This window comes from Trachypithecus francoisi, unplaced genomic scaffold (genome assembly GCF_009764315.1).
Source record: "Trachypithecus francoisi isolate TF-2019V2 unplaced genomic scaffold, Tfra_2.0 Contig01440, whole genome shotgun sequence".
In the NCBI taxonomy this organism is placed as follows: domain Eukaryota; kingdom Metazoa; phylum Chordata; class Mammalia; order Primates; family Cercopithecidae; genus Trachypithecus; species Trachypithecus francoisi.
Genome location: NW_022681431.1, coordinates 18748650 through 18773244, shown reverse-complemented (window position 1 = coordinate 18773244; position 24595 = coordinate 18748650). Strand labels below are relative to the sequence as shown.

The following is a 24595-nucleotide window of genomic DNA, read 5'->3' as shown; positions in this document are numbered from 1 at the left end:
AGCTGTTATACACTAATGACTTCCAAAGTTATATAAATAGCCTAGACCATTCCTCTTAACTTCAAACTTTGATAGCCAATTATTTACTGGATATTTGACTCTCTAATTGGCATATTCCACTCAACAGATATAAAGTTTCCCCAAACTGCTCCTTTTGTATATTTCCCATCTTAGTAAGTCACCTACATCTTTCTGGTTGCTCATGCCAAAAGCCTTGGATTCATCCTGACTCATCTCCTCCTTTCACATTCTGCATCTAATCTGTCAGCAAATACTGTTGGTTCTATCTTCAAAACAAAGCCAGAATTCTGCCTCCTCTCACCACTTCCGCTGCTACAACGCTAGTTCAAGCCATATTACCTTTTACCTGCTTTTCCCTATGGTCTATGCTCAAAACAGCAGCAGTGATTCCATTACAAGATAACTCAATTTAAAGGACTGTATAATATGAGCTACTGAAATTTACCCCAGAAAGGCAAGGGTGGTTCAATATAAGAAAATTAATCAATATAACACATTACATTAAGATAAGGGAGGCAAAATATCACATGATCATCTCAATTGACACAGAAAAGGCATTTGACAAAATCCAACATCCTTTCATGATAAAAACTCAGAAAACTAGGAATAAAAGCGTATTTCCTCAACATGATAAAAAGCATTTATGAAAACCCACAGCTAACACCATACTTAATGGTAAAAGACTGAAAGCTTTCCACCTAAGATAGGAAGCAAGACAAAGATACCCACTTTCACCACTGCTTTTCAACATCGTATTGAAGTTCTAGCCAAAGAAATTAGACATGGAAAAGAAATAAAAGGTAACCATAATGGACAGGAAGAAGTAAAATTATCTCTATATACAGATGACATAATCCCATATAAAAATCTCAAAGAAAGCTACTAGATCTAATAAATAAATTCAACAAAGTTTCAGTACAACATCAACACTGAAATATCAGCTGTTGTTATACACGAGAAATGAACAATCTGAAAGGAAAGTAAGAAAGTAACTGCATTTACAATAGCAGCTAAAAGAATAAAATACCAAGGAATAAATTTAACCAAGGAGGTGAAAAACATGTACTCTGAAAACTACAGAATGCTGCTGAAAGAAATTAAAGAAAACACCAATAATTGGAAAGATATCTCATGTTCATGCATAGAAAGATTTGATATTGTTAAGATGTCAATACTACCCAAAGTTACCTACAGATTCAATGCAATTCCTATCAAAAGGCTTTTCTGCAGAAATGGAAAAGGTGATCCTCAAATTCAGAATTGCAAGGGACCCCAAATAGCCAATATAATCTTGAAAAAGAAGAATAAACTTGGAGGACTCATATTTCCTAATTTCTAAACTTACTACAAAGCTACAGTAATCAAAACAGTGTGGTAGAGGCATAAAGACAGAAATATAAAGAAAATAGAATAGAATTGAGATTCCAGAAGTAAATCCACACATTTACAACCAATTGATTTTTGACAAGGGTGCCAAGTCCATTCAGTGGGGAAAGAATACTCTTCAACAGGTGGTGCTGGGACAACTGGATATCCATATGCAAAAGAGTGAAGTTGGACCCCTACCTCACACCATATACAAAATAACTTAAAATGTATCAAAATAATATATAAGAATTAACTCAAAACGCCAATAGAAAAACTAAAACTATAAAACTATTAAAAGAAAACATAGCAGAAAATCTTCATGGCCTTGGATTTGGGAATTAGGTATGACACCAAAAGCATAGACAACAAAAGAAAAAATAGATAAACTGGACTCTATAAAAATGTAAAAGTGAATCAAAGAACAATATCAAAAAGTGAAGAAAACCCAAAAAATGGGAGAAATTATTTGCAAATCTTATATCCAATAAGGGTTTAATATTCAGAATATATAAAGATCTCCTACAATTCAAAAGAAAAAAAAAACTCAAATAAAAAATGGGCAAAGGACTTAATAGACAGTTCCCCAAAGAAGATATATAATGGCCAATAAGCACATTAAAAGATGCTCAACATCATTAGTCATTAAACAAATACAAAACAAAACCACACTAAGATAACACTTCCCACCACCTACCAGGATAGCTATAATTTTTAAAAAAGGAAATTAATTTTTGGTGAATATACGGAGAACTGGAACACTTGTACACTGCTCCCATGGAAAACCAGTTTTAGCAGTTCCTTAAAAAGCTAAATCAAAAGCTTACCACATGACCCACCAAGTCCACTCGTAGGTATATTCCCAAAAGAATTGAAAACAGCAACTCAAACAGATTCTTGTACACCAATGTTAATAACAGCACTATTCACAACAGCCAAAAGGTGGAAACAACGTAAGTGTCCATCAACATATGAATAAACAAATATGGCATATATATAATATAAACTGGAATATTATTCAGTCATAAAAAGAAATCGAGTTCTGATACATGCCACAACATGGGTGGACCCTGAAAACATTATCCTTACAAAAGACCCTGAATAGCCAAAGCAATCTTGAGCTAAAAGAACAAAGCTAGAGGTATCACACTACCTGACTTCAAAATATACTAAACTCTAGCAATCAAAACAGCACAGTACTGGCATAAAGAGACACACAGATAATAAAACAGAATAGAGACCCAAGAAATAAAACCACACATTTATAGCCAACTGATTTTTGACAAAAGAGCCAAGAACCCACAATGGGGAAAGGTCAGGCTCTTCGATAAATGGTGTTGGGAAAACTGGATAACCACATGCAAAAGAATGAAAGTAGTCAATCATCTCTCACCACATATAGAATCAACTCAAAATGGATTAAAGACTTAAATGTAAGACCTAAAACCATGAAACCACTTGAAGAAAACACAGGAAAAAAGCTCCCTAACATTGGTCAGGGCTAGCGGTTCCCAACCCTTGGGCCACAGATCAGTACCAGTCCGTGGCCTGTTAGGAACCAGGCTACAAAGCACTAGGTGAGCAGCAGGCAAGCATGCGAAGCTTCATATTTATTTACAGCTCCTCCCCATTCCTGAGCTCTACCTCCTGTCACATCAGCAGTGGCATTAGATTCTCATAAGAGCGCAAACCCTACTGTGAATTGCATATGCAAGGGATCTAGGTTGTACGCCCCTTAGGAGAACCTAAGGCCTTATAATCTGTCACTGTCTCCCATAACTCCCAGATAGGACCCTCAAGTTTCAGGAAAACAAGCTCAGGGCTCCCACTGATTCTACGTTACAGTGAATTGTATAATTATTTCATTATATATTACAATGTAATAATAATAGAAACAAAGTGCACAATAAATGGAATGCACTTGAATCATCCTGAAACCATCCCCTCCCTCCTGTCGATGGAAAAATTGTCTTTCATGAAACCAGTCTTTGGTACCAAAAAGGTTGGGGACCGCTGGTCTGGGCAATGATTTTTTGGATATGACCTCAAAAGCAAAGGCAACAAAAGCAAAAATAGACAAAGGAATTACATCAGAATAAAATGCTTCTCTGCATAGCAAATTCAACGGAGTGAAGACAGAATCTACAGAATCGGATAAAATATTTGCAAGCTATACATCTGATAAGAGGTTAATTTCCAAAATGTTTAAGGATGTCAAACAACTCAATAGCAAAAAAAAAAAAAAAAAAAAAAAGGATTTAAAAAATGAGCAAAAGACCTGAATAGACATTTCTCAAAAGGAGATATACAAATAACCAACAGGTATATTAAACATTGCTCATCAATAACCATCATGGAAATGTAAATCAAAATCACAATGAGATATCACCTCACACCTGTTAGAGTGGCTATTACCAAAAAGACAAAAGATAAGTGTTGGCGAGGATGTGGAGAAAAGGGAACTCCTTCCTCACTGTTGGTAGGAATGTAAATTACTACCATTATGGAAGTAACTCAAAATATTAAACGTAGAACTACAAGCGAGTCCAGCAAATCCACTAGAGGGTATATATGCAAGGGAAATGAAATCAGTATGTCAAAGAGCTATCTGCACTTCCATGTTTCCCGCAGCACTATTCAACAATATCCAGAATATGGAATCAAGCTAACTGTCCATCAACAGATGAGTGGATAAAGAAAATGTGATATACATCAACAATGGAATATTATTAAGCCATAATAAAGAATGAAATCCTGTCATTTGCAGCAACATGAATGGAACTGGAAGACATTCTGTTAAGTGAAATAAGCCAGGCACGGAAAGACAAATATCGCATGTTCTCACTTATATGTGGGAGCTAAAAAATTTGATATCACTGAGGTAGTAAGTAGAATGGTGATTACCAGAGGCTGGGATCGGGGGGGGGGTGGGAATGAAGAGAGGTTGTTAATGAGTACAAAAATACAGTTAGATAGAAGGAATGTTATAGGGTTTGATAGCTATATAGAGACAAAAAATAGGTAAGTGATTGCCTAGGAAAGCAGGTGGGATTGAGTACTAATGGTTATGGAGTTTCGCTTTTGGGTGATGAAAAAGTCCTAAAGGGATAGTGATAAAGGCCGTACAACTCTGAAGACAAACTAAAAACCATTGTATTGCACACTTTAAACGGGTGAACCGTATGCTATACTAATTCTATCCCAATAAAGCTGTTTAAAAAAAAAAAAGAATGCTAAGTGGAATTTGCCAGATACAAAAAAGACAAATATTATATGATTCCACTTATGTAGAATATCTAGAATAGGCAAATTTGTAGAGGAAGAATGTACATTTGAAGTCACTAAGGGCTGGGTGGATGAGGCAATGGGGAGTTATTGTTTAAAAGTTATAGTTTCTGTTTGAAGTCGTTAAAGTCTTGGAAATAGTGGTGGTGATGATTTCACAACATGATGAGTGTAATTAATGTCACTAAACTGAACACCTAAAAATGGTTAATATGGCAAATTTTATGATATCTTACCACAATTTTTTAGAAACATAATTCAGATCACGTTTCCCTAACAACTCTCCAACAGCTTCCCATCTCCCTCAGAATGAAAGCCCAAATTTTCAATATAGCCCATAAAGCCCTACATATTCTGGCCCCCTTCCCTTTCTGGCCTGACCTCTGACCTCCTCTCCGCTCAGCTCCAGCTCACTAGGCCTCTTAAGTTGCTCTCTGAATATAAAGAGGCAGGTTCCCCCAGGGCCTTTGCACTTTCTTCTCCTCCAGAGAGCCTCAAGGTAAGTTCTCTCACTTCCTTGAGCTCTGGACTCAAAAATTCCCTTCTCAGTGTGGTCTTCCCTGACCATTTATTGTAAAACTGCAGCTCCCTACAGCCCTCCACCCCCAACACACACACACACTCTTCATCCCCCTTTCCTTTTTAATTTCCATTTTCACCTTATGTCACCCTATACATTTTATTTTTTTGCCTGTCTCTTTCCACTAAAATGTAAGCTCCAAAAGGAGAGAGATGTTTGTCTATTCTGTTCATTGTTGGTATCTCTAGTGCCTAGAGCAGTCCTTAATAAACATTTGTCGGATTAATAAAGGGAGACCACTGTGGGTAAAAAAAAAGTAGAAAATAAAATTTTAGCTGAAGAATGGAAGCCCCTTTAAATTATCAGGCCCAGAGAGGCATTAGAATGAAAAAACAGTCCCATCTCACTCCCTGCTTGAGCTGGATAATTATCTCTTAAACCCCACCTGCTATGTGTGCTCTAGACTGGTACAAAGTAGCCATAAAATGCCATATGCTGGACACGATAACTCATACCCTATGAGTTACAGTGTACAGCCAATCACTAAGCAATGGTATCTCTGTAAACCAATAACAATTCCTGACCAACTTTGTCTCAGCCCACTCCTTCCCTTCGCCTTTAAAAATCTGCTTGTAACCAAGGCTGAAGGAGCACTCCCCAAGGCAACTGGGAAATGAGTACTGGGCAACTGCCCTATTTTGGCTAAAGTAAACACTTTAAATTAAAATTTTGTGCCCCGGCCTCTTCCTTTTAGGTCGACACCACTATTCAATGACATCAAGATCTGAACTGTCCTACTTATCCCAATCTTCCACCCCTAAAAAGAAATGTACCAAACCATAAAAAGCCTGAAGTACTCCGACTTACAGACTCCTGTATTAGCATCCTAAGAATTATATCACCTTCTTCAATAGGGAGCAGTATTTTTCATATCAAACCTAGCCGGAGAACAACTGACATTCAACTAGGAAAAAAAAGAAAATCCATTAAGGACTGAGCGATTTGAACTCAAAAATATCCATCATCACTTGCTAAATCATAGACAGCAGGTTATTTTCCTCGACTTTACTGTGCAGACCTGGAGTGGCTCAATTTCTGCCATAAGGCCGTACTGGAAAGACAGCAACCTAAGCGCGCAGGGTAAACATCAGGCTGGGGCCGGGAGTGGCGGGGAATCACTTTTTGAATGGCGGAAGCTCCGACAGACGCCTTTCCTGGCTGCTCCCGAGGGGAAAGGGAAAGGTAGAATGTCTGTTTTTTCCGGAATCTCCCAAACACAGCCCAGGGGCCTGCTCCGCGGGCCTAAGCACCTCCACGTGTCTCAGAAGCCTAGCACGATAGATACCTGGGGCACGGAGCTGGGAAAACGGGAATGGGAAGACACTTTACCCTGAGAAGATAAAGTCCAACAGGTCTTCTCCTTCAGCCGGATGACTGTGGAGCGCCACCACAAGCAGGGCCTGGAACCCAGGCATCCAGGCTAGACACCAAATCAGCAAACTTCATTCCCGCGCTGCAGAGTACAAGCCGGCGCGTCCCCGGCGCACACAGTACACATCAGCTCCGACCCGACCCGCCCCTCCAGCCCCGTCCCCGCCCCTCCAGCCCCGTCCCCGCCCCTCCAGCCCCGTCCCCGCCCCTCCAGCCCCGTCCCCGCCCCTCCAGCCCCGTCCCCGCCCCCGCTCCTGCCCCACCCCTTTCCCCGCCCCCGCTCCTGCCCCACCCCTTCCCCGCCCCCGGCCCGGCTCGCCTTTCGCGCGGCGCTGCAGCCCTCCCACCACAGCCCATCCAGCCCCGCCCAGCGCGCCGCGGTACGCATGCGCGGAGGCCCTCGCTGCCGCTGAGCTCCTCGGGAAGTGTAGTCTCCTTGCAGGTGCCGCTGGGCCGCCAGAGTCCCGCATCCCGGTGGAATCCGGAGAAGTGAGAACACTCCCTCTACCTGGTCCTCATTCGCACCTCTTCACACCTGTCCAGTCCCCTCGCACTCCCGTTGCACCCCACGCGCCGGGCTTCCGTCAGGGCGTGCACTAAGGAAGAGCGGAGACCCCCCTTCCCCTCAGCCCGCTGTGCCGGGGGAGGCGGGGTCCACCGCCCGCCCCCCGCCGTCGCTCTCCCCGCCTCCCCTCCCCTCCCCTCCTGGCGGGTGTGGGGCCGGTGTCCGAAGCCAGGCAGCGGCCCCCGCAGCGGCCGCAGGAGGGGCGGCGGCGGTGGGCGCCGCGGGCGATGCCCCTGCCCGGCTGCTCCGGCGGGGGCCAGTGCGAGCGGCGGCGGCGGGGGAGGAGGCGGGGGGCGGCGGCTGCGGCGGCTGCAGCAGAGGGGCCGAGAGCTGGCGGCGGCGGCGGCGGCGGTGGTCGTGAAGGGCATCGGCGGCGGCGGTGATGGCAGAGATGATGTGAGTGCCCGCCGGCTGGGGACCCGGGGTCGCGGAACGCGGGACGGGCGGCGGCGGCGTGCGGGAGCGGCCCCGGGGGCGGCGGAGGGATGCGGGGAGCGCGGGCAGAGCCGGAGCGGCGGCCGCCAACCGGCCGGCAGGAGCTGGAGCCCCCGCGCTGCGGCGCCGGGGGAGCCGGGCCCGGCGTGGGGGTCGCGGGCGGCGGCGGGGGCGGCCAGGCCGAGGGGCGTCTGCGATTGTTCTCAACACCCCTCCCCCACCCCACCCCGTGTGTCTGTTTGTCACTTGCAGCTGAAGATGGAAAGAGCCAGGCGAAGGGGAGGCGGCGGCGGCCGCGGCCGCGGAGGCAAGAATGTAGGGGGCTCTGGCCTAAGCAAGAGTAGACTCTATCCCCAGGCCCAGCACTCCCACTACCCCCACTACGCGGCCTCAGCCACCCCTAATCAGGCCGGGGGCGCAGCCGAAATCCAGGAGCTGGCCTCCAAACGAGTGGACATCCAGAAAAAGAGGTTTTACCTAGATGTGAAGCAAAGCTCCCGGGGCCGCTTCCTAAAGATAGCCGAAGTCTGGATAGGGAGAGGCCGGCAGGACAACATCAGAAAGAGTAAACTGACCCTCTCCCTGTCTGTGGCAGCGGAGCTGAAGGACTGTCTAGGGGACTTCATCGAGCACTATGCCCACCTGGGCCTGAAAGGCCACCGGCAAGAGCATGGCCACAGCAAAGAGCAAGGCTCCAGGAGGAGACAGAAGCACTCGGCACCCTCCCCACCAGTCTCGGTGGGGTCCGAAGAGCATCCTCACAGTGTCCTGAAAACAGACTATATCGAGAGGGACAATAGGAAATATTACCTAGACCTAAAGGAAAATCAGCGGGGTCGCTTCCTACGGATTAGACAAACGATGATGCGGGGGACTGGCATGATAGGTTATTTTGGCCACAGTTTGGGCCAAGAACAGACTATTGTCCTCCCAGCACAAGGAATGATTGAGTTTCGTGATGCCCTGGTTCAGCTGATTGAAGACTATGGCGAAGGAGACATAGAAGAACGAAGAGGTGGAGACGATGACCCACTAGAACTCCCAGAGGGGACTTCTTTCAGAGTGGACAATAAAAGGTTCTACTTTGATGTGGGCTCTAATAAATATGGAATTTTCCTGAAGGTAAGTGAGGTGAGACCACCTTACCGTAATACTATTACTGTTCCATTCAAAGCTTGGACAAGGTTTGGGGAGAATTTTATCAAGTATGAAGAAGAGATGAGGAAAATTTGCAACAGCCATAAAGAAAAGAGAATGGATGGCAGAAAGGCCAGTGGTGAAGAACAAGAATGCCTCGACTAGAGTGAAATTGAACTCCATCAGGCAAAATTTAAAATCACAAATTGGCTAAAAGTACTGATCCATTATCCTTTGAAGAAGTTTTTCCTCTTTTTTGGCCCGTTGTTACTAGTAATACCTCTAGTAGTTGATACTTCAAGAAGTCTGATTCTCATGTTATGTTACACATAGATCACTATAATTCTTACGGGAATTCCAACCTTCCCAGAGCTAAATAGTTTAGCTGCTTCAACTGCTCCAGACTATTGAAGTATGCAAATCAGCACAAAATGTGACATTCTGACATTCTAAATACCATAACTAAGATTTACATTGCACTATGACATAATCCTGAAAAAAGATACATAAATGGAAGTGTGACTTTCTATTTAACAAATTCCCCAAAAAGTATTTCAATCCCACTTCATTAAAAGCTGCTAAGCTTACCTGTAGGGCAGTTACCACAGAAACAGAAATTGACCTCCAGTATAGATAAATATATTTACTTATAAAAGGACAAGTAGATGTATATTGTCCATTGCATAACTGAATATTTATACCATCAAAGGATCAAATCTTATTATCTAATTAAACCTTAAAAATACAGTGTCATAATATTTCTTAAGAATACTATAGTGTTCTATAATTTCAAACTTTGTGGTAACCCTACATTTTATAGTTACCATATCAAAGCCGTGGGAGAGTTTTAATTGGTTATTCTAAGTTTAGTTACAATCCCTTCTTTACCTCTACTTAATGTTCCTTATATTTTTATTGACTTTCCAAAGTTTCAGGAATTACTTTTATGTCACATTGAGTGAGAGGCTTCATCCAATGGCTTTGCTATGGAAATCTTGGTGTTTTAGCTTTTCATGCTAATTTGAAGATTGCGAGAGGTTTCTTCCCCAAAATAGATCATGGACTCAAGGTGTTATACTTTATGCTTCTTCTTTAACACTATTCCAGAAGGGTTGGTGCACCGATTAACTGATATAAAAATATACCTGTAATAATATATTTTAGTAGCACTTTTGCAATTGCTACCCTTAAAACCATGTCAACACTTCCAGTATAAACCTGAATTTTACAGGTGTTTTAATTCCAGAGGGGATGGGGATTTTTTTTTCTAAAAAGAATTTAGAATACAAATTTCCAGTCTGAGAAAAATATTATTTGAAGATTGGTTATAAATATATTTGAAAGGAAAATTCAGGCATTTTCCAAGGTGCTCTTTCTGACTTTACACAAGACTCACCCATTTACCTGTATTAAAAATTACTTTCCAGGAAGTGCCACAGCAATTTTTCAACACCTAAGCAGTTTTTTAAACAAGTGGGTATAGTGTTATATGTGTACCAACCCATCCTGTATTAACTGACTGAAATTACATCTATTCAGCTATATCTTCTTCTGAATGAAATTATTGTCTTTTATCTTGGCTTTATTCACCTCCTACACAGTAAGTCCATCTAATCATATTTAAGAGCCAGAACACTGATTTCAACCCCCAAATATTACTCTCATTGATGAGAGCTGGCTGAATGGATTCAAATCAGAATGTAGCTCTTCTTTTATATGCCAAAAGTAATTTAAAATTATATCAGCAATTTTTTTCTTCCAGAGGTTTGTCCCCCAATACATTTACGTGAGGTCACTAAGAAAACTTGATGGTATGAATTAAGAAAATTAATTTCATTGGTTTATGTTACTTAAGAACAAGCAATCAGTAACCCCAACATATATACTGGTGTTGGTTTGCAGATCGTATTTCACATTTCCTCTAGTAGCGTGAAGGAATCTCATTAGTTCATTATAATTGTGGACCATCTGGATCACTATGGAACAACTGAAGGTTAGGAGATAATGTTAGTACTAGAGCTAATAGCACATGGTGGGTGTTGAGACTCTAAGAGTAGCAAGGATTTTTAAACAGTCCTAACTGTAAAATAACTATGTAGGCTTGCTAAAAAAAGTAGTTTTTGGTCTATGAAGGAGTGATGTGCACTTGAATTACTGTACTACTGATTGTTATTGCTGCCCATCATAGTGCCTATTAATAATAATCAACCTGTCAGATTTTGGCAAACTGGAGCTGTGAATATTCTAGTATTTGATTGTTCCTATCGCTATTGCTATGAGTGTATACTCTCTCTTAAAGTCTTCCTTTCTAAAATATTTATATCCATTAGGTCTAAATGATTTCCTTTTACCTTTTGGGTCTGATAAGATTTGAGTATGTGTCTATATCTATATATATACACACACATATATGTATATATATGCATATACATATATATGTATGTATACATACATACAATACCATGTCAGACTTAAAGATAAATATCTTTAACTCATTGTATATAGACACTATTAATTTAGTTTTCCATTAATTATTTAAGTAAAGAATTAGTTAAGCAGCCAGATTTTCTACCTTGTATGTATAGTTCAAAGTTTTTACCATCTCAAAGCTGCAGATTAAATAGATGCATATATACTGGCAATTGAATATACTCTAAAATTATTAAGCCTTCTGCCAGTCCTTTTGTTTCATTTTTGTCATAATCATTGAAAAATGAGATGATGCTATGATTTTTTGATACTTAAAATTCCCAAGAATTCATTAGCCATAATTAAATATGATCCAGTTCAAAACTCTGGTCTTAGGACGTGTATTGCCATGTATCTTATAAAATAAGCTACTGTTCTTATCTGTGCAATATTCACTTTATTTATTGTCATTTATAACATACATGGAGCTGCAAGTGTTCATGGTATCCTTCAAAATAACAGAAACCCTGCCTTGAAGACATTAAACTCTTAAGGCAACTGGAAGTTAGAAGTTAAAAAATGAGCATGAAAGTTAGTAACCAAAAGTACTAGTTCACTGTATAATTCTAAAACACTGATGATGTTTGCACATAATAATCCAAGCATAATGTGGTGCAGGCTCAAAACTGTAGTAATATAAGCTAATAGTATGAAATTTGGAAACGGGTTCCTCTTGATAGTTGGCAGTGTGCTCCTAGCAATTGAAAGCAGCACTAATCTGTTGCTTATATGCAAAAGTTGCAATGTATTATAAAGATATTAAAGTTCTGCTACATTTTATAATTTTCCTTGTTAAAGCCCCAAACTGCCATGTCCCTGAAACTTGAGTCAAACACAAGCTTATTTGCACTAAAGAGCATGGCCAAAAAAATAAATGACAGGGTGGAAAAACTAGTTGGAACCTCTTGAAACAATTGGTTCTGATAGGAGAATTTCACATTTGTCTATTTGAAAGCTATATGGTCCAGGCAGACAATCTGTCAGTTCACTAATTTAATAATGCACTTTACCTTTTGTATATAGAAGATGTACATTTATGCCACTTGACAGGTGGGATGTGTTTCAATAACTATGTAGCTAGAATCTATAAGGTGATCTCTTGCATGCATATGTTTGTGTTGGAACTGTTGTTGTAACAGGTTTCCATTAAATCAGTATAATGGAGAAGGGTAGAAGATGCTTTTGAAACAAATCCCGGTATATTTAACAAATAATTTTAAAGTAGAGTTCACATTTGATGTCTTAAGAACTAGAATAAATAAAATACTATTTCCAACCCAAATTCGTATATTTAGTTGAGATTCCCCATAATGCCCTGACAGTTAATTTGGGGAATTTGTCCAGACCAAATTTTTTTTCAATCATTGTTTCATTGTTGATACATGTTTAAGTAATGAATAAATATGCAGTACATAATATTATACTCAAATTAAAAGTGTGGTTAGCTGATGTGGCATTATTTAAAGAACACTCAGACTAAAGAAATAAGGTTTCAAGTTAAGGAAATGCAAGGAACCTATGAACAGTCACTAACACCAATATGATATCTCAGAATTCACAGAAGTACTAACCTTCACCAACTAAAAAGGGTATTGGGAGATTTAGCGTATCCTTCCATCTTAAAAGCTTCTTAAGATGTACATTTGAAAACTAGATAACTGTTACTTAATAATACTTTACTGAGAAACACTGTGTACTAACAATTCATCAAGAGTGTGCTATATTTACTGCGTTCATTTTATATCTATAGATAAGAATACATTATATAGTCATCCTACCTTAATATAATCATGTATTTATATTGTAATTTTGCAAATATTTTCCATAAAATAAACATTTATCTGAGCTGCACAATTTGAAGAGGATGAAATTGGAATACACCCTCAGATGCTCATTTTAAATAAGCAGCTACCATTGAAAGCTGATGTATGTATTATCGTTCCTTTAAATTTGGGTTTGTGGTATATTTTAATATTTAAATGAATAGGACTTAATTTGAATTTTAAGTGGTTTTCTGAAAATAATTTCTTCATAAGTGTGAGCTTTTTTTCCTGCTTATCTCCAAATGTTTTTCATTGGAACTATTTATGAAATCCTATTCAAAGCTTTATGTAAGGGGTTTGCTTAGTCACCACTTAGTGTGAAGTCTGTCTTTACTAAAACACCAGACATCTTCGACAACATACAAAGAGGAGTTAACGTTGATTCTATGCCTACAGAATAATACAGGTGTAATATTTATCACTGCCTGAAAAGGATCTTAAAATCCTTCTGAAATTTCCTTAAATGTTTATTGAATTTCAAAGAGAAATGGTGGCTAATGGCTAGCCCATCAGAGAAAGAGAATAAGTATGATAACGTGCTGTTGATACAACCCATAGTCCACCATACTGTAGCAATGAAGTTCAGGGAAAATGTGCTTTTCCCAACTTAATATCATGTGAAAATTGGGTTTTCAGATCACAGTAACTCTGTCATAAAGAAAATATACCCAAATTTAGTAGGTAGAGCTTAGAAAAATAATATATGTATAAGTATATATTTTCATGTATAGTGGAAAAAAATCCATAGTTGTTATTAATTTGACATGCTATTTTAAATCATTTAAATTTATTTTGGTAATAAGATTTTAATCAATATTTTTGAATGGGGAAAAACACACATATAATACAAAATGGAAACAGTACAGATGGGTAGAGGGTGAAAAGTAGCAACCAATGTTAGCAATTTCTTGTGTGTCCTTCTAGGGTTACTCTGCATATACAAGTATATGTGTATGTATATATATATATATATATTCTTTTTAAAAACATACAGATGAAAACATATTATATATACTATCTTGTACCTAGTAGGTTCAATTTCAGATCTGTCATTTTAAGTGACTTTTTTTAACTTAGATATCATACTTGAGCTAGTTAACATATCACTTAATTTGAAATATATTACTATACCAAGGAAATATCAAGGAAATTTTGAATGAATCCCATTGGTATTTACTTAAAATGCAAATATATGTGTATTTTAAATATACAAATATTCAGTTTATCCTACTAGTTTCCCTTCCCTCTTCCTAGCCATCTTGCCTTCCTATATTCCCCTCACAAATATATTGGTCTTTTTCCTGAAGTAATGCAGTTCAGGAGTGCCAGGATATTAAATAATTTAACCAAGTGTTATCTTAAACCGTGTTCTCTAATGAAAAACACCCATATTTAAAAGCTTTAATAAAGTATCACTTTCAATTTTTACTAATTCTGTTACTATTATCTTTATCCAAAGACCTTGCCATTATAAAAGCAAATGAGTATCAGAACTTAGTGAAAAGGTATGTTACAATTCTTTTGAAATACTTTATTAACATGAAGCCTTTATCTTTATGAGAAAGGTATAACGTTCATTTAGCAACCTCATCAAATCCAAGTTTAAGCAAATAGGTAACTCTAGACCCGATTGTTTAAAGCATTGATTTTTCACTGAAGGACCAAGAGTCTGTCAGTAGTCTTGGGACTAAAGGTGCTGGGATGATTTGGGGAATGAGTAAAAATTGGGGTGCTATAAGGTTACAAGTACAGCTAAACTGTCTCCAGTCTCTGCTGGAAGAATATGAAATGGTCAATATAATTTTTAATGAAGTTAGCATTATTACTATTCCTATAAACATAAACAAAGCTGCTTTAATAGTTTTGTGAGCACTCCTCCCCCAAAATCGTAATTCTCTTTTCATTCCCATCAAGAGTGCATTTTGATATGACTTTTCTATTGACCACCAAGAAAAAATTACCTGAAAAATGAAAGATCCCATACTTGAGTCCTGAAAGATGCTATCTAATTATGAATTAAAGCAACCAGAGTAAAAGATCCAATACAATTGTAAATATCTTTTAAAATGTGGGTTGAGGAAGAAGAATTTTTTCATGGATTGGTATCCATGAATTTTATGAACATGTCATAAGGTTTACAAATTTAAAGCATTGCTTTAAACTTTAGAATAATAGCTCTATATTTGGTAGCATAATGTCATGTTTACAAAATGAGAGAGGTGTTAAAAGATAAGATCCTCTTAAACATATTTTAAAAGCATAAAAGAGTTTGCTCCCTTTATTTTCATGCTGAATAATTCATTGTAAAATTCATTAAAAATTCATCTTTAGGAATGAATTTTGCTTAAACTTAGGCTGAAAAATATTAATAATTTCCCATCCTTAATTGAAGAGCTTCCCATGTTGGTGCTTTCTGGTAAATTATATTTTTCAAACTTTATGTTCTTTTGGATATTTCTTATGAAAAATTACATATTTTTATTGGGGCCAGTGACATCCACCGGTAAATAAAACATAATAAATTAGTGCTGCTATAGTGAAGTTACTTTGTGATATGAATATGAAGAAGAAAAACTCATTTAAATGGAATATATACTTTCCTGTCTAATATTGTTAACTTATTTATGATTAAGTAGCAGTTCTCTGTCTTCACACTTTACCCTCTTAAACTTAATTTTTGCAAAAAATTGTTCTATTCGGTTTTCATTTTCCTAGGGAAAGGGAAAAATAGTCCCTAATGAAAAGTGTTTATAGTATTTAAAAGAGTTGCTTAAAGTGTAAGATTGGGGAAAAAAAGCTTATGTTGGTTTTTTTGTCTTTATCAAAATAATGGTATAAATCTGATTATCTTATTTGATCTGATTAAAGTCAGGATTTATTTTATCAGAAACTTTTATATTCAAAACATATTTATTATTTTATTTTTCTTAAAGAAAATGGTACTCTTGGATAATACAGAAATCTTCAGGATTTTGTTGTGGATTCGATGGGTTGTTGCTTAGAGGTAGCAAACAGCAAAGAAGAAATAGGAAAGAGAAATATAGTGGCTGATTATTTTGCCTGTCCATAACAAAATTCATCTAAGAGAAATAAGTCATTGTCAGAACTCAATCTCTGTTTAACCTTTAAAAAAGCATTTGAGAAAGAATAATATGATTAATTCTGCCAAGGTGTGGCCTGACCCTGAGTAAATCACTCAACTTCTGTTGGATGATTTCCTCATGTGAAAGATGAATAGCATTGTGCTGGAACCTAAGGTTCCCTCCTACTCTAAACATTTAAAATTCTGTATCAGTGGACTGTGAAAGGAAAAATAGATGGATAATACCAGAGTTGGGAAGTGTGAGAGTTTATCTGTTTACATTAAAAACAACTATAACGATGCAGCAACCTGTGATGATACCCAATGGAACAATGCAAAAAATGTCAGTTTTATAATATGTATGTATTTCTTTAGCCACACAAAATAAAATTTTGTTTCTAGTCCTTATTAAGACCAAGTTGTTGTATACTAACTACATAACTATCCTAAACTTTAATTTTTTAAAAGAAATATTTTTAAATATTGATTATGTCCCATCTCTTTATTTTATCCAACATCTCATTATTTGGAAGGAGCATTGCTTGTTTCTGCATATTCTGTAATCATTTTTTATATTCTGCATGGCAAGGAATTTTACAGATGAATATCACTTCCTGAAATGCCATTGTTCCTAAAATAACCATAAATCGCATTGCCAAATAATACTGCAGCTGTCATGGTAGTGGTCCCTACTGTCTTCGATTCCTTCTTGTTGATGCTGTCGAATATCCTATGCTAGAAATAATGATGTCTGACAAAGACCTTCGGAAAGGATATTGACCTGTGAACAGTATGGTTCTGTTTTAGAGGACCTGTAACTACTAGGGTATGCAAAGGTTAACCATCTAATGGTTTGGGGGTTTTTTTAGCCGAAGAGTCAAAGGATGGTGATTGGAAAAGAGAAGCAGCAGCACACAAGGTTTTTGTCTTAGAAGCATTTATTTATTTATTTACTTATTTATTATTACTATTTTGTTTTTTTGAGATGGAGTCTCGCTCTGTCGCCCAGGCTGGAGTGCAGAGAAGCATGTATTTAAGCACCCCAGTCCTCAACTATGCAGTACCCCACCACTGCCAGTGGAGAGGATTAAAAAAGAGTGACACATTTCTCCCTAGACCTCTCTTTTGGTGCCTGTTTATCAAAGACTCCATTTAAGAGTAACTTAAGTGTATTTTGAAGTGCATATGCATGTGTATTTTGCTAATTTCAAAAGTTTCTGTGCACATAAATTCCATTACGGAAACATTCCATATGATAACTCATCTTTGCCCTGGTGGTGGTTCAAAATAGCAATTTGGTTGGTCTGTTTTCAACAAATTCTATAGAATGAATTGGCTGTTGTTAGAAAATGTTTTCTGTCTTTTCTCCTCCCTCTCCTTAAAATAGCAGATACATTTTAAATCCTTGATTGCTGCTTTTTCAGTGGTGTTTGAAATCTAAGTGGGATTTGAGAGAATACTTTCTACAAAAGTGCCATTTTGTAGAAACTTTCCTCAGCTTCCCATCAGATATTCTAAGCAACTTTACCAAAAGAACTCACCTATGTGCCAAAACTACTGAGCAAAATAAAACAACAGAACCATAGGAAAATGATGTAGGAATAAGAATAAAGATATATACAGACACCTAAATTCACAACATTCCTTATCATTTGCTAATTTACTTCAGAGACTGCTGTATTTTATTTCTAGGTTCTTCAAACTATCAATGTGATTTATTCCAGTGATTTGTCAGTCTAGAATTTCAATAGAACAAAATCTTTTGCTGCTTAGTAAATGTGCCAAAAAGGGCATCTCATGTTATACAATTGTAAAAATAGAATTCTAAGATTCCATTCATTATAATCCTCTTTCCTTCTTCCCTCCTGCACACTGTACCCTATTGGAAGTGGGTAAGGGCATTAATTTCTTTCACTATCACATGGACCCACTCCATCCTATTTATTTGTTCAGAAGACAATTGAAACACAATAGAGACCAGAGCTGCTCTTTGAAAATCTAGAAATTGCCCTGTGAGCTAGATCTATAGACTCTAAGAAAGAAGGGCTACTACTTCACTGAACTATTCTCCACACTCTTGCCATGTTTCTATATAAGAGTTTAAGATGAATAGAAAACCGATTTGACTTGGGATGACATGAACTGAAAGGTCAGTTACTCCTACTTTTCAACACACAGTGCATCTTCAGAAAAAAAAAAAATATATATATATATATATTTTTTTTTTTTTTTTTTTTTTTTTTTTGAGACGGAGTCTCGCTCTGTCGCCCGGGCTGGAGTGCAGTGGCCGGATCTCAGCTCACTGCAAGCTCCGCCTCCCGGGTTCCCGCCATTCTCCTGCCTTCAGCCTCCCGAGTAGCTGGGACTACAGGCGCCCGCTACCTCGCCCGGCTAGTTTTTTGTATTTTTTTAGTAGAGACGGGGTTTCACCATGTTAGCCAGGATGGTCTCGATCTCCTGACCTCGTGATCCGCCCATCTCGGCCTCCCAAAGTGCTGGGATTACAGGCTTGAGCCACCGCGCCCGGCCCAGAAAAATATTTTTTACTAGCGTGATTGACAGGTAATTTCAGAAATGAATTTAGGCTGAGCATGGTGGCTCACGCCTGTAATCCTAGCACTTTGGGAGGCCAAGGCGGGTGGATCACTTGAGGTCAGGAGTTCAAGATCAGCCTGACCAACATGGTGAAACCCCTTCTCTACTAAAAATACCAAAATTAGCCAGGCTTGGTGGTGCACTCCTGTGAACCCAGCTACTCAGAAGGCTGAGACAGGAGAATCGCTTGAACTCAGGAGGCGGAGGTTGTAGTGAGCTGAGATGGCACCACTGCACTCCCACCTGAGCAACAGAGTGAGATGCCATCTCAAAAAAAAAAAAAAAAAAAAGAAATGAATTTGGTCCCTAGAGAAGTTTCACCATGACCATTTTAATAGAGAAGGTGGTAAGAAAAGGAAGAATCAATTAAGATTTATTAGTAGTAATAACTATTACTTATTGACCACCCACTGTATACTAGACATAGCTGGGCCCCTTATAACTACTATTCCTAATCCTTATAACAACCCTGTTATCATCCCCATTTTCATTTTCATATGATTTTCCAGAGGTTTATAAACTGGTTCGGAATTTCAGAATTAATGTATTTGAACACAAATTTACACCAAAGCCAAAGATAGTGCCCATTCAGTTAGGCCAAACTGCCTTTCAGACTTCCTATGAAGCTGATCCTTCCAACTCTAATAAAGCACAGTCTATCCCCAGTCGCCACTATACATCTGCCTCAGCTTACTAGGAATTATTTTATCCAAAACCATCCCCCCTGTATGTGGGACTAGTCTCACCAAAGAGATGCTTGGCTTACATGAGGATTCCGTTGGTTAAAGTTGGTGCTAATAAATACAAGTTATTTGATCTTTAGTTTACAGATAAAACCTCTAATCCTGATCAACTATTTCCAATAAATGTCATAATTTTTTAAAGGGATCAGATCACAAGAAGAGCTTCACAGTTTCATCCCTAAGGGCAGAGAGGAGACAAATTACTATTCACCATGGGTCTACAATTTCATTTTCATGAACCAAAAACAACTGGTTATCTTAGTTTCAAAATAAATCTTACCAGTATTTTTGGATGTTTTACTGATTTCTTACAACTTTTGCCTGCCATCTTATTGATGTCTCACAACTTTTCCCGCTGTAGTCCTCACTACATCATTCCTCTCATTTTCACATTTAATTACCAAATTTCCTCCTCTTTCTCTTAATTCCAGTGGAATAAACAGATAATTGCTCCATTTACAGATACATATTTTTCCCCATTACTATAGGGCACTAATTTTCAAACTTCAGTGTGAATACAAATCACCTCAATGGTTTGTTAAACCACAGATGGCTGGCCCCAGCTCAAGAGTTTCTGTTCAGTAGGACTGGTAGGGTGGGGAGAAGACCAAGAATGTGAAATTCTAACAGTCCCAAGGAGAGTGGATGCTATGATCTAGGGGGACCGCACTCTAGGAACCACATTGCTCTCAGCTGATGAGATTTTTACCTTAGCTACAAAAGATAGTGATAGAAAAACTCAGTCGAAACAACTAGGGTATCTGGGTGGAAAGAGGAGACTCTCAGAGCTACTCCTTCTTCTGCCTTGACAAGCTTACAAATCTTGAAACAAGCAACTTTTTAAATAAGTTGACCATGGTTTTGGAAAAAATTATTTTCTTCTCTTTTTAATCTTTCTGATTCCCTCTCATTTTTCAACAGCTATCTTGAGAGAAATCAGATAGGAATGAACAGTTATGAAACCTCATGTGAAAAGCTCAGCTTTTAAATATATGGAGACTGATGCATATTTTTAATTTATTATGTAATTATGGTATATAAATCTTGGTAAAGAAAAGTGAACGATTTATCTACTTAAGAATTATTAATACAAGTTTAATGACTATTAAATATTAGGACTTGAAAGATCTTGGAATTAATTTAGTCCCTTAGTTTTCCATTTTGTGACATACATCATGTAGCTCAAATGGTTCATAATTACTAGAGTAAGCTAAGTAAACAGAATTTAAAGGCTAGAGCTTAAAATCCTGATTATGTCTTAAGATATATAAATGGTGAGAAATATACTAATTTCCTCTAAAAGCATGTAGTGTTTTTACCATCTTCATGTATCCTCTCTGTACATATAGAATGGAGGAACTATATACTGTAGTGTGTTTACAGTACCTTTTTTTGTCTGCAATCTCTGCCTCCCAGGTTCAAGCGATTCTCCAGCCTCAGCCTCCCGAGTAGCTGGGATTACAGGCGTGTGCCACCACTCCCAGCTAATTTTTGTATTGTTAGTAGAAACAGGGTTTTGCCATGTTGGCCAGGCTGGTCTCAAACTCCTGACCTCAGGTGATCTGCCCGCTTTGGCCTCCCAAAGTGGTGGGATTACAGGCATGAGCCACCACCCCCGGCCTATAGTACTTTTCTTTAGATTAACAATTGAACTCATTGCTTTAAAATTAGAGATATTGGCTGGGCCCGGTGGCTCACACTTGTAATCCCAACATGTTAGGAAGTGGAGGCAAGCAGATCATGTGAGGTCAGGAGTTCGAGATCAGTTAGACCTACATAGTGAAACTCTGTCTCTACTAAAATACAAAAATTAGCCAGGCATATAGGCAGGCTCCTGTAATTCCAGCTACTCCGGAGGCTGAGGCAGGAGAATCACTTGAACCCAGGAGGCGGAGGTTGCAGTGAGCCAAGATTGCCCCACTGCACTCCAGCCTGGGCAACAGAGCAAGACTCCCTATCAAAAAAGAAAAAAAAATAGAGGTGTTTCACCTGAACACTCATTGAGCCCACTTTCTATAACTAACATATTTTTAAATAATTTATTCTATGCTTGCCAACTTCGTAGATATTCTGTACTATAATTAATATGCTGATCAAAATTAATAAAACCATATTTTTTTGAGACGGGGTCTCGCTCTGTTGCCCAGGCTGGAGTGCAGTGGCGAGATTTCGGCTCACTGCAAGCTCCGCCTCCCGGGTTTACGCCATTCTCCTGCCTCAGCCTCCCCAGTAGCTGGGACTACAGGCGCCTGCCACCACGCCTGGCTAATTTTTTCTATTTTTTAGTAGAGATGGGGTTTCACCGTGTTAGCCAGGGTGGTCTCGATCTCCTGACCTCATGATCCGCCCGCCTCGGCCTCCCAATAATAAAACCATATTTTGTATTGAAATCTACATAATATCTATAACTATATATAAACCTTAATGCTATCATTCTAGTGGATTACATCCTATTGAAGTATTAAATTAATTCATACGTAGACATTTGGCAGTTCTGCAAGTTCATTGACTTCTCTTAACAGCTACTACCTTTGAATGATTAGCACTCCAGAACATTGAATTAGTTCCTAATTGTGAAAATGATTAACTAACTGCTGACATAACAGAGATAGTCACAAACTCAAATGGATCATTATAGGTAATGTAACTTTTTAAAAAATTCTCTATTCATTTGTATTATGGCTACAAGATAAATTTTAGATTAAAAAAATTAAGTGTTAGAATTATACTTTGAGTAGGCTTCAGGCAGAATAAATTTATAGTAGACTTCAGCTCAACATTAGGGCAAACTTTAAGGATTGCGTGACTTCTCTGCTCCTGGAATTATTTAAGGTAGAGACTAGGCACGCACTGAATGTGGGATGCATAAAGGGAATTAAAAAATCAGAAAACGTGAATTGTTATGGCTCAAAGATTCTTCTCCACTCCAAGGGATTCAGAATTTATTGGAAATAATCATTGGAACTTTTGCCTTCAGGCCTTCTGTTAATTTACTGGTTTGGATAAAGAAGTGTGATTTCAAATTTTCTAATATTATTGTGAAAACATATAAAGAAAAAAGTCCTTCTTCCCATCCTTTGCTATTGCAGAACAGTGTAAGAACTAGGTTTTAAATTTTCATGAACTTTATTAGTTAAATGACTAGTTAAATAGTATTTATGAAATTTATTCTGCAAGATTAAGTCTACTTTTTATAATTTTCAAAGAAACTTTTCACTTTCAGTCTTTTTTCAAAGAAGATTGTATGAAGAAATAAATTTAGTATTTGTAGTGCTATTTCAAAAGTACCTGCTATAGATTTATTTAGAAAGACATAAGAGACAGTAGGGTAAATTGGAAAACCAAATTATTGGATATTATCAAATTTTTCTTTATAAAAAGTCAGATTAAATTCTGTTTAAAAGTCGAAACATCTGTAATATCTTTCTGCATTTTTTCTTGCACTGCTCAATTCAGGTGAAAGAAGCAACATCGTTTGCTAATTTCATCTTAAATTTTTTGTTTTAAACAACAAGTTTCCAAGTAAGTTCATTATTGCTACAAATGCAATCATATCTAAATTCAGGACCTTGTGAATTCATGTGAAACCCCATTCTCCTGGTAGTGTCCACTTTTTTCTTGTTACTTCTTCTAATCATCTGTACTTTCTTGTGATACTGTAACATTTCCAGATTTCAAGTGGGCAAATAGTAGCTTTTATGGAGAGATCTGAGTGGTTTAGATGTTATCACACAAACATCTATAAACTATATTGCACATTTCTAAATATTTGGCTAAGCAAATTTTATTCCTCCACATAAATATTACATACATGTTATATATAATAGATATGGATATATAGTCTCTCTTATAGAGAGTATGTGTAATATATGTTAAACATATATATTGCACATGCATATATATACAATTTTTTACATGTATGTAAAAAATTTTAAAAGAGATCCCAATCCTATTCACCTTTTTCTTGTCCCTTGAGAAGTAGTGGCAAATTGGTTTCATCTCGCTTGTATCTACAATTGATTGGCTGCCCTAAAGTGCTGTGTTCGTATCTACAGGGAGAGGGAAAAAACAGCATTCATGCCAAGTATTTGCTATTTGTCATTCCTGCTTTAGAGACATAAAAGTTCTCATTGTAGCTGTAAACATTTCTAGCTTAGCCAGATAGCTGGCAGTTGCAGCACAAACTACCATGTGACTCACCTGGAATGTGTCTCTTCTAATATGTGAAAGAGATTGTTTGAAATCTCTTTCCTTTTTTTTCTCTTTTGATCATCTCTCCTTTAAAAGAGCAGAGCATCTCCACTATGCCTCTGAGAAACTAGAAGAATGATGGCCATGATGATGTCATCAAAGACACTCTATTAAACACTACATTTGCTTCTAATGAGTTCTGACCCCCATTAAAATGACAGCAGTTGCATCCTTTAAAATTTAGTCCAGTGATTCTCAAATATTAGTGTGTAGGTGTATTAAATAAAAATATAGGTTTGGTCCCCATCCTCGGATATTCTGATTTGATTGGTTCAAGAGAGGGGTTCAGAAATTGGCATTTTCCGTTGTCTTACTCATTCTGATACAAGTGGTCTGGAAGCCCCTCTTTGTCATTGACTTAGACTGTGGACTTGCATTCTTTTTTTGTTTCTTGTTAGACTTGCATTCTTTCTTCCATATCATTTTTCCAACAGAAATTGCTTAAATTTTAAATACTCTCAGTCATAACATCATGGGATGATGATTTTTTGGTTACAATATTAATAAGTAGTATCTGGGGCTCACTTTATTTTATGTATTTATTTATCTGCCTATTTATTTATTTATTTTTGAGACAGAGTCTCACTCTGTTGCTCAGGCTGGGGTGCAGTGGTGTGATCTCAGCTCACTGCAACCTCCACCTCCCAGATTTAAGTGATTCTCATGCCTCGGCCTCCTGAGTGGCTGGGACTACAGGCATGTGCCACTATGCCTGGCTAATTTTTGTATTTTTGATAGAGACAGGGTTTCACCATGTTGGCCAGGCTGGTCTCAAACTCCTAGCCTCAGGTGACCTGCCCGCCTTGACCTCCCAAGTGCTGGAATTACAGGTGTGAGCCACCGTGCCCAGCTTTGGTTTGCTTGTTTGTTTTT

At 38.2% G+C, this 24595-nt stretch overlaps 2 protein-coding genes across 11 annotated transcripts in view; one reads left to right on the top strand and one right to left on the bottom strand.

Annotated features, from left to right (window-relative positions):
* WRN (WRN RecQ like helicase) overlaps positions 1-6757 on the bottom strand; it is a 144096-nt gene extending 137339 nt beyond the window's left edge. For 5 of the 8 annotated variants that reach the window (XM_033230369.1, XM_033230424.1, XM_033230414.1 and 2 more), the window contains exon 1: positions 6581-6757. The gene's annotated coding sequence lies outside the window, so the exon portion shown is untranslated. Of the gene's footprint in view, positions 1-6573 lie in introns of all 8 variants that reach the window. The other 3 variants (XM_033230379.1, XM_033230406.1, XM_033230386.1) reach the window with 2 other exon arrangements.
* Positions 6758-6997: 240 nt separating this feature from the next.
* Positions 6998-24595, top strand: part of PURG (purine rich element binding protein G) — a 40309-nt gene continuing 22711 nt past the window's right edge. The window contains exons 1-2 of one of the 3 annotated variants that reach the window (XM_033230344.1): positions 6998-7583; positions 7875-8744. In XM_033230344.1, the coding sequence (XP_033086235.1) occupies positions 7881-8744 (864 nt within the window). In that variant the 5' untranslated portion in view covers positions 6998-7583; positions 7875-7880. Of the gene's footprint in view, positions 7584-7874; positions 9837-24595 lie in introns of those variants that run through there. The other 2 variants (XM_033230353.1, XM_033230335.1) reach the window with 2 other exon arrangements.